General features: G+C 36.7%; 1 protein-coding gene across 2 annotated transcripts in view; it reads right to left on the reverse strand.

The window, feature by feature from the left end:
• Window positions 1-1,824, reverse strand: part of prkcha (protein kinase C, eta, a) — a 46,681-nt gene extending 44,857 nt beyond the window's left edge. The window contains exon 1 of one of the 2 annotated variants that reach the window (XM_015021241.1): window positions 1,119-1,824. In XM_015021241.1, the coding sequence (XP_014876727.1) occupies window positions 1,119-1,469 (351 nt within the window). In that variant the 5' untranslated portion in view covers window positions 1,470-1,824. The remainder of the gene's footprint in view (window positions 1-1,118) is intronic. The other variant, XM_015021240.1, reaches the window with a different exon arrangement.
• Between the last annotated feature and the right edge of the window lie 8,790 nt (window positions 1,825-10,614).

Here is a 10,614-nt window from a genome sequence, read left to right on the forward strand (position 1 = left end):
AATTGTTCAATTATCTTCTTATTTCACTGCATCAACACATACAAACCTCTGGGTTGAGCTAAAGTTTGTCTCAGTAATGGAGTTATTGCTGCTGTTATTTCTTCTTCCTCTCTTTCCAGCAGAAAATGCAGCTGAACCAGAGTTTCATGTTTTAACGTCTTTGCTAAATTCATACTAAAAACACAGAATCTTACCAAGTATTTTGGTCATATTTCCGGTGCAAATGTCTTAATACACTTTAAATAAAATAAAACTAACTTGCAAGTAACTTTTCAGTAAGACATAAGTCAATAATTCCTTATATATAAGTACTAATGCTGGCATATTATTTCAGTTATAACATGAAAAATGCCTTGTTATAAGTGAAATAATCTGCACTTTTTATCAATATTAAGGAATTATTTACTTAAAACAAGCTCCTATAATTTGCTAAAAAGTTACTTGTAAGTTAGTTTTATCTTATTTTAAGTGTAGTAATATATTTCCAGCAGAAACTAGACAAAAACACTTGATAGGATTTTATGATTTTACAGTGTGATCCTGGTTTTGGTGGAAGTTGAAAGGGAGTTCTTCCTTTCCACTGTCCCCACATGCATGCTCAAACAAAATTAACTTTCAAGTACCTTTTTAAGCTTATTTTAAGTAAATAATTCCTTCATATTTATAAAAACCATGAGTTCTACTTGCAGATTATTTCACATGTGGAAAAAGTGTCTTGTTACAAGTGGAACTAGTACTTTTCCATCGATACAAATGAATTATTTTCTTAAAACTACCGTTTATATGTTGCTGAAAAGTTATTTGTAAATTAGTTTTGTCCTATTTCAAGTGTTGCAAGATATTTGAATTAGAAATTAGGCCAAGAAACGATTTTGTGCTTTTACAGTGAACTGCAGAACACTTTTCTGAATTTTCTTTCATGGATCATTCCTGAATTAAACTGTTATGCAACCAGACTGGACTGCATCATCGACTCCACTCTGATTGATTGATATTTCCTGTATAATAAAAATTAATTGAACCTATTATATTTCTCGCTAAATGACATTTATTGCGAACTTAATTGCAATTTATGACCTCACGGGAAGCCTTTGAACCTGCCAGATGTTTGCACTCACCCATCCCTCGAAGGTCTCTCCCGTGTTGGATGTTTTGATCATGTCCTCGAACTGGATGGTGCAGTTGGCCACAAAGTCATCATATCCGAGCGGGGTGTCGTGGAACACCGCCAGCTCGATCTGCTTGCCGTCGTTGACGTTGAGGGAGAACTCCTCGTTGTACGTGGGCATGTTGGTCTTCTGCTTGGTGTGTGTCTGCCCCACCTTGTAGTCGTCCACCTTCACCACTATGTAGGGGTCCAGCGTCTGGGGGGCCTTGTTGAAGATGACGGTGTGGCGCGTTGAGAAGGTGGTCGGTTTGAGGTCCAGCGCCTCGCCGATCCGCAGCTTCAGGTATCCGTTAAACTTCATTTTAAAACCGCTCGAAAGTGTTCAAAAAGCATTTAAAAACAAAAATAGATTTTTATAGGGGTGTCAAAGAAGGAAAAAAAGAAAACCACTTCATGGTGAAAGCCGGTGACTGTTGGGAGTCATCCTGTGCAGGCTGACTGTCAACCTCAGTAAATAGGAAGCTGCAGCGCTGACAGGACCTGCGAGTTCCGCATAATTTCTGACAGACGCAAACGCACACAAGACAAAACACACTGGGTTTACTCTGTCACATGGTCAGGCTTGTAGTTTTTACTCACTCAGAGGCGGGTGGGACTACACCGACCATGATGCATCACTGTTCTGCTGGTCCGAAAGGTGGGGAAATTCACCTGCGGTTTGGTGTTCGGGGAAAGCCTGACCTCTGCTGGACATCAGCTGGAACTACATGGGAATTTCTTACATTTTTACTTTTATCTAACTTTATTTTTATTTTATTTTTAAATATTACGGACAAATTTTTGTCTAGAAATAAAGGCAAAAAATTCTATTACTTTTTTTTTTACATTTTCTTGCTTTTTAACTTTGTTCTTTTTTTCTTGCGCTTGCTTTTTTCTTAATTTTTAAAACTTATTTTCTGATAACTTTTTTCTTACTTAAAAAAAATTCTGTATAGGTGTACAACAAATGATTTGATGATTTTTTTTTTGTTTTTAAATTATATGGACTACATTTTGTCTTAAAATAAAGATATATTTTTCTTTATTTACTTTTTTCTTGTATTTCTTATATTTATCTTTTTATCTATTATTTTTGTTTTGTTTTACTTTTTTACTTTATTATTTATTTATTAATTTCAAACAGGCTGTACAACAAAGAAGCTACTGACTGAATAGAAATGGTTAATTCTTTAATAAACATTTTAATTTATAATAGTAGAAAAAGAAGTAGGAAAAAGTCGACACAATGTTCACATTGATGGTTAAATACAGAGTAAAAGCTGATTTTCTGTTTTTTTTTATTATTACTAATCTGTTTTTCTAAGTGTTGTTTTAACCATGTTGTGTTCTGTGATAGATGGAAAGTTAGTTTTTAACTCTGTTTATGAAAATGTTTCTTTCTGATCTCATTAAAATATTTTAATAAATAATTTTTATTTTTCCTTTCCCTCCTTCTGTCTTCGTAATGTCAAAAAAGCATGCAACATGAAAAGAGCATCAGAATTGTTTTTATTGCAACTTTTACAGGAAATGTCTTATTTGTTGACACTCGTTCCTTTAATTGATTCTTTATGTAGTGCAGAAACACCACATTACCTATAACGTTTGTTCATTTCAGGAGAAATGTGTTTTATTTTATTTTATTGAGATATTTTCCTTTGATGAAAAACCACCGTAACCTGCTGATAATATAACAACGTTGTTGTCCAGTAGGTGGCAGTAAAGGTCCATTAAATGCTGCTTTAGAAGAATTTAGACATTTATTGTATGCAGAAAAACAATTTAAAAAGCTAAATGTTTCTAATCTATTTGAAACAAGATAATTAATGCAAAAATAATGACATTTTGTTTATGTTTTATGATAAGAAAATAATAGGTATAATCATCTCTAAATGATAATCTGATTGAATTATTAATGAGTGTTGAAAAAGGAATCCCATCTAAGATGAATAATGTCTAAGACAGTTAAATGTTGAAGCTGTGATGATTTGAATAAATCTAAGTTTATTTATGAGTTTATTAATCTGACACGTTTGTATTTCAGATTCCTGCGCATCTTTTCTTCAAGGTAGATAAATCTTAAAAAAGAAAACTTTATTTTTATATTTTCCATACTTTTTTTTCCTTCAAACTCCACTCCCTCGTCCCTGACGGCGCCGTGCCTCCTCCATCCATAAACGCCACGATCAAAGTCTCCACTTTATTGGTGTTAGACTTGACCTTTCACCCCTCTCTGCCAAATGCCAGCACCTCCCCTCCCTCTGCTCCAGCTGTTGTGAATAAAGCGCGGGGCTCCCACTTTGTGCACATCCCTTGGATCCAGACTGCCTTGTAAACAACCTCTCAGACGTGACCTTACAGAGGGGCGAAGGTCACCGTGACAAAGATGGCGCATCGCCGCTCGCTTGTGAATAAACTCACCACTATCAAGCAGGGCAGATTATTATAAAAGACTCTTCAAGTTTACGCTATGGTGGAACCAAACATGTTTTTGTTTACAGTGTTTGTGTGTATTATCCGGTCTCCAAAGGAAAGGTCGTAAAAGTTTCCGTCTCTGATTGAAAATGTCCAGCAGAGGGCAGAAAGAGATCGCCTCATTCATCCACTTTCTCCTCACCTTTCACCCTTTCCCTCCTGTTGTTTACGGCAAATTCACAATAAAACTACCTGGGAAAAAAACGACATGTTTTACGTCCTCTCTGTCATGTTGTTTTTCTTCTGTCAGAAGCTTTAGTGGCTTCTTGGCCTTTTTCTCCCTGTCCTGATTCACAGCCAACTCTTTTCAGACTCAAAGTGTGAACAGAAATGCGTTCACGTCTCTCTCTACCAGCTTTAGAAACGGAAAGTTTTGCTTATTCTTATTTACAAAACAACTCAAACTCCATAAGATTGGATGGAGAGCGTCTCTGAGCGTCAGTTTTCTAACAGTTGATTATTCTGACGATTAATCTTCTACAGACTTTTTGAATTGAATATTTAAGCTTTTTTTTTTAGATAAATCAATAATAGAAATAAAATTTATAATTTAATCTCTTTTTAAAATGAGAAATAAATATTTTATTGCCAAAAATGCAGTAAGATAGCATTCATTTAGTGAATCCGAACCAGAAGAAGCTAAAACTATGACACTTGAGTTCTGGGCAAAACATATTTACTGACAAAATTTTAGATTTTGTTTTTATTTTAAACTTAAAACAAAAATATACTTTTTTTCACAGTTTTGGCTAAATTGTTCCTCTGACTGTGTCTTTTTTGAGTCTGTATTCTTCAGTTAGCGATGAATCAATTACTAATTTAGTTGATGTTATTCAATCGATTAATCCAGACATTTTACTCAAGAGTAACGATACTTCATAGTAAAGTTACTCAAGTAAAAGCAGTAATGACTAATTACATTTACTTATATGTTATGCTTGTATGTTTCTTACTGAAATAAACTGATTTGGAAAAAATACATTGCTATTTTTTGTTACTTGTATGAATTATTGTCATTTTTGTCCTTAAAACACCAAAATTTCCATTTAACTTTATATTTTGGTCCATCTGATGATGTAATTTTTAAATATTAAATGCTTGATAACTTCATTAGTTACTCAGTACTTGAGTAGACTTTTTACCAAATATTTTTTCACTCTTACTTGAGTCATTTCTTGGCTACTTTTTACTTTTACTTGAGTAAAATATGTTGAAGTAGTGCTACTTTTTCTTCAATAAATCTTTTGGTGACTATCCACCTGTCAGTAAAAGTAAAACATGCAGCGTTGTAAAAATACTCCTAAAAGTAAATTTTTTCCAAAGATTTAGTCAAGTAAATGTAACTGGGTAAATGTAACGAGCTACGACCCAACTCTGAACACACAGATGTGAAAACATAAAGATTTCATGTCACATCCACACCACAAGCTGCCCACAGTTTGGCTCTCTTTATACAGCTTAATTTCAGCCACCTGCAGAGTTTCCACATTTGGTTCTGGTCCTGTTTATGTCGGTCTAACCCAGAACAGCTCGCATCTCTGGCTGCTGGCCCAGCTGCACCCTGTAGCTGCAGCTAATGAAGCATAGCATTGGTGCCAAGCCAGGGAGTGGACCACAACCCAGATACGGCGAGGCTCGTTCCCATCTCCTTTGACCCCGGTGAGAGAAATCCTGCGGGGCCAGTATACACCCCCAACCTCTGCGCCTGCACCGCCACAAACTCAATTACTCCCATCAGTCACTGGGGCTGAGCTGCAGGGCTTCCCCCACCAACCCACAGTCCAGTTACAAGGCCCCAAACTCCCCTCAGGTGAGGCTGTGGAGGCCTAAACCGAACACACACACACACACACACACACACACACACACACACACGTCTGTGGAGCCCAGACGTGTGTGAAAATGGAGGGACTCCATAAATCACAGCTCAACCTGAATGTACTTTATTCACCAAAGGTGTTTAGTGCCAATTCTGGACCGCAGAAAAACAGGAGTTAAGGTGGGAAACCATTTAAACGAAACCAATCACAACAGATTGGTAAAATATGATATTTTCATAACATACTAGCTGATAGGCCTGATGCAATAAACAATACATCAATTAATCGCATGAGAAATTAAAACAATTGCTCAGTTTCCTTTTGAATTACTTATTGTTTTTCTCTTACTGGATGACAAAAGTCTTCAGGTTGGTGCTTTGGTCTCAAATAGTCCCTTTTTTGAAGGACAATTTTGTTTACAGAAACTTTGTAATTCATTTTATTTGTTGTTTTGATTGTTTATTTTGGATATTTAAAATGTCTTTCCGTTAAAAGTGCTAAATATTCAGAATTTAAAGTTTATTGATCTTTGAGAATGTGTTTTTGCATTATTATGCCATTAGCAATATATTACTTAAAAATTGTCTCAAAACAACAATATTATTGTTTATTGTGATACTTTTGGGGGCAATTTATCGTCCAGCTAAGTCTGATCGTGACAAGCCTACTGGGGGAGACTTTATGGTACTGAGCTAAATTAACTTAAATACAGTATTTTTGTAGGTAGCCTAAGGCTATTTTGTTTAATTTGGAAAATATTTATGTAAGAGAACAAAAATAATTAGTGGAGTTCCTCAAGGTATCATCACTGGATCACTTTTATTCAACTAGGAAAGTTACGTTTCCTATAATACAGTACTATTCAATATCTTTAGCTATTATCTAAAAGCTTGTTAGTTAGTAACTCAAATCACTAAGTGAACACTCTACACTGCAAAAACACAAAATCTTATTAAGTTTCTATTGCAAATGTTTTAGTTCACTTGAAATAAAACAAAACTAACGCTTGAGTAACCTTTTGGCAAGATACAGAAGCTTGTATTAAATCAATATTTCCTTAATATTGGTAAAAAGTACTAGTTCTACTGGCAGATTATTGAGATTATTAAGTATGTGATCGTTTCATATGTGACCGAATCCTAACGGTCAGATCCTAAACGTCATTGATACTCGACAAACGTCACTATCTTGCGTCCTGATACGCGCAGGCGGGAAGAAACGCAACAACAATGGCGAACGATAATGAAGATTAAGTTGTTAATATGAGCACTTCTTCTTCATGGCAGTTGGCCAAACACTGAGCACGCTCTTTATGTGTGACGTTATTGCGCCCTCTACTGCGCATCCGGGACACTTTCTGGCCGTTTGCGGTTCACATTGGAGATCCCACAAGTCGCATATATTTGGAAGTGTGAACAACCACGCCCAAAAAATAAAATAAAATGTATCAATTCATTCTGCAGTGTGAACGTAGCTGAGTGGATGGGTCAGAATTTCCTCCAGCTTGATGCAGAAAGAGACAAATAAACACGTTTGGAGGAAAACGTGGTCACCGTGGAGGATGTTCAGGGCAGAGAAGAAGAAGAAACACCAACAGGAATACAGCGTAGTGTGGAGGAATGTGCCTGTCAAAGTGGTCAGAGCGGGTAGTGGGTGTTTGGTGGGGCAACGGGGGACTCTGACACAGCCTCATGGGGTAATTGGCTCCAGATGTGAGGCAGCGTGGCCCCTTCGCCAGAAAGGCGTCAGGGCTGCATTAAGGGCTCAGCCCAGGGCTGATGGGTTTCCACAGACACAAGCTGACCCCCACCCCCACCAACGCAAATCACAAGCATAAAACAAAAACTGTACTCCACACATCTCAGTCTCCACTGATACAACTTTATTTACCCAAAACCGACTGTGAATGTTTGAATAAGGGCATCAGAAGAGCTGAGAAATGTTGAAGATTTACTGTGGATCCTCCCACCCTGAAAACTCCAAACACACAAAACCTTACCAAGTATTTTTGGTCTAGTTATAGTGCAAACAACTTATTACAGTTCATATAAGAAGAAAACTAACTCATAAGTAACTTTTCAGCAAGGAGCTTGTTTAAAAAAAAATCCTTAATATCAATGAAAACTTTCTAGTTCCATTGGCAGATTATTTCACTGATAACATGGGAAAAGTCTTATTTTGAAATAATCTGCCAACTTTTTATTAATACTAAATAATTACTGAGTTAAAACAAGCTCATGTCTTGCTGAAAAGTTACTCATAAGTTAGTTTTGTCTTATTCCCAGTTTAAGCACATATTTGCACTGGAAACCATACAAAAATACTTGCTAAGATGTTGTGCTTTTCACACTGTTGTCTTGATAATGCACGTGGGGACAGTAGAAAAGAAAACCTCCGTTTCAACTTCCAGACTTCCACCTGCTCACACTGTAAAAACACTAAATCTTATTTCTAATGTAAATATCTCAGAACACTTAAAGGCTTATACATAATTCTTTAGTTAGTAATTATTGAATATTGATAAAAAATATACTAGTTTTACTGTCAGATTGTACCACTTATAACATGAGAAATATGTCTTGTTATAAGTGTTGTTATATTTTATTAATATTAAGGAATCATTGACTTAAAACAATGTCCTATGTTTTGCTGTAAAGTTACTTGTAATATTGTTTTATTTCAAGTGTACTATGATATTTGCACTAGAAATTAGATCAAAAATACTTGGTAAGATTTCATGTTTTTGCTGTGAACAAGGTGGAAAATACTTTTTCACAATGCTATGGTGCATTTTGTGGTTTAGAACCATATGTTTTACACACTTTAAGACACAGAATGCAGAGGAAAAACATGAAGATATGCAATTACACAGCTTACATTTCCTCTGAAGACGAGTGAATCTGTTTTACATTTCCTTCATGCTTTATTTACTTAGAATAACTCTGAAATTTCCTAATTTATGGGCCTTTCCCAGCATTATTTCATGCAAAGCATTAGGAAATCTGAGTGGAAATAAGGTACACTGTTGAACAACAAAAGCATCTGGAGTTTCAGAAAGAGTCCTCAGAGCAGGAATGCCGTTACTGTGACACAGCGAGCATGTTAACTGATGGAGCGTGGAAATGGATTCAAAGCAGAACAGCAGCGTGGAGCGAAGGTGAACAGAGACAACAGACGGAAAACTGAAAATGAAACGCAGAGCACTTCATCAGCGATGACACTCGCTGTGTATGTGGACGGTGTTTGTCGAGTTGTGGTCCAAACTGTGACTAACAGGGAGAACCACTCATCATGCCAGTCGCCATTAAAAAGCTGACGTGAAAAGACCCCTGAAGCACCTCTAAGGCAGGAACGCCTGGCGGAGAGGATTAAACTGGAAGCAGATGTGTGTGATTTTCTCTGCTGCTGCAGTTTCTGACAGTCAGAGCTGAGATGCTGATGCTAGCATCTCGGCTATCTCAGAGCTGGGCTTGACGTCACTCAGACCCGAGTTCACTAGAATATATAGTAGTTAAGAAGTCAGAATTTCAACATTGTTTGCAGTAGCCCTTATAATTTTAAGCTCCACTTTCCATAAACAAACACCAATTTGAGTTTGTTCAGTTTAGAGTTGCAGGCTCTACATATAACATTGTTTGTGTCTTGTAAAATCAACATTTTTCTTACTACTGTTGACGCGAGGAGCGGCCATATTGGAACATGAAGTCCGCCTAACAAGTCGTAACTATGGGTAGTCGGAGTTACTCCCAGTTTTCCAACTGGAAAAATCAACTAGAATGCCCTCCGAAGTCAGATTTTCCAATGGGAAACTGGGAAACTCCGACTACCCCAGTTATGACTTTAAGGCGGACTTTGTTTTTCAATATGGCCGCTCCTGTCGCCAACAGTAGAAAGACGTGGTGGAAACATGTTGATTTTACAAGACACATGTCTGTCTAATGTCAATGTAACACCTGCAACTCTAAACCGAACAAATTAAAAGTGGGTTTTATTAACAACAAATTATTATTAATAATAATTAACAAATTAATTAGAACTTATTGCAAAAATGATAAAACTCTTAAGAAATTTACCATGATAAACGATATGATAGATTCCCCTGGTCTGACATCAAATCCAGCTCAGAGTTCCCATTTCCCAGGTAACTGGAACGCAGCATTAAAGCCAAACAGGAAGCAGAAATGCTTTTTACCTACTTTCTTTTCTTCACAAATGAAAGGCCAGCAAACTGTCTGTATGACTAAGGTCAACAATTGGACAATATGTCATAAGTGACCACTGTTCTGACTTCAATCAACAAAAAACATTTTTTAAAGCACGCAGCCAACACCTCTTAAACCAACAGAAGAAGCCAAGGCTGCCAGCAGGGTCTTAATTTCAGCCCACCATCGTTCCCCTGCCTCATTCCTTCCTTTAACCCTGGGAGACGGTGTTGTCATACTGCTGGATGCGGGCCCAGCCCAGCCTTGTGAGCCGGTTTAACTAAACAAAAACACTCCCACCCTGAGCGGAGGACTCTGGCCACTCCAGGCCCCCATAAAAACAGCTCTGAACCAGGTTCAACATGCAGCCTTCCAACACAAAAAGCACTGGTTTTCAGAGCTTTGACGCCTATTTGGTTCAAACTTGTTCAGGGTTTTATACCCAAAGAAAAAATGACGAAGATGAAGAGTGCTGTCACAGTCGGACACTAGGTGGTAATCTTGTGCTAAAAATGATATTACAATGTGCAGTCTATGTAAAAAAAAAGGGGGAAAAAGGTCTAAACACTCTTGTTAAAATGCCTTGATGAAAAATAAGGATCAAGGTAAATAACTTCAGAACCAATTCAAGATTTTTGTTTCCCAATAAAGCTGTACAGATCAGACAGGGTTTCTGCAGGTTTCACCAGCTCAAATTTAATTCAAATTCAAAAAAAACTTTATTAATACCAAAGGGAAACTTAATAATAATTTAAGACCTTTTTAAGACTATTATGAACAAAATTTAAGACCTGTATCACAACAGAAACGTACAAAAGAAAATGTTTTATGTAGTAGTAATGCCGTTTTGTTTTGCACAGAATGAATGTAGCATTGGATATTTTGGGAACAGAAGAGACCCAGTGGCAAAGACGAACATTACCCAACCAACTGACAATACTTAAAAAAAAAAAAAAATAGCTAGCAAGGT

This window comes from Poecilia latipinna, unplaced genomic scaffold (assembly GCF_001443285.1).
Source record: "Poecilia latipinna isolate Pla-1442-1.1 unplaced genomic scaffold, P_latipinna-1.0 Scaffold2750, whole genome shotgun sequence".
Lineage (NCBI taxonomy): Eukaryota > Metazoa > Chordata > Actinopteri > Cyprinodontiformes > Poeciliidae > Poecilia > Poecilia latipinna.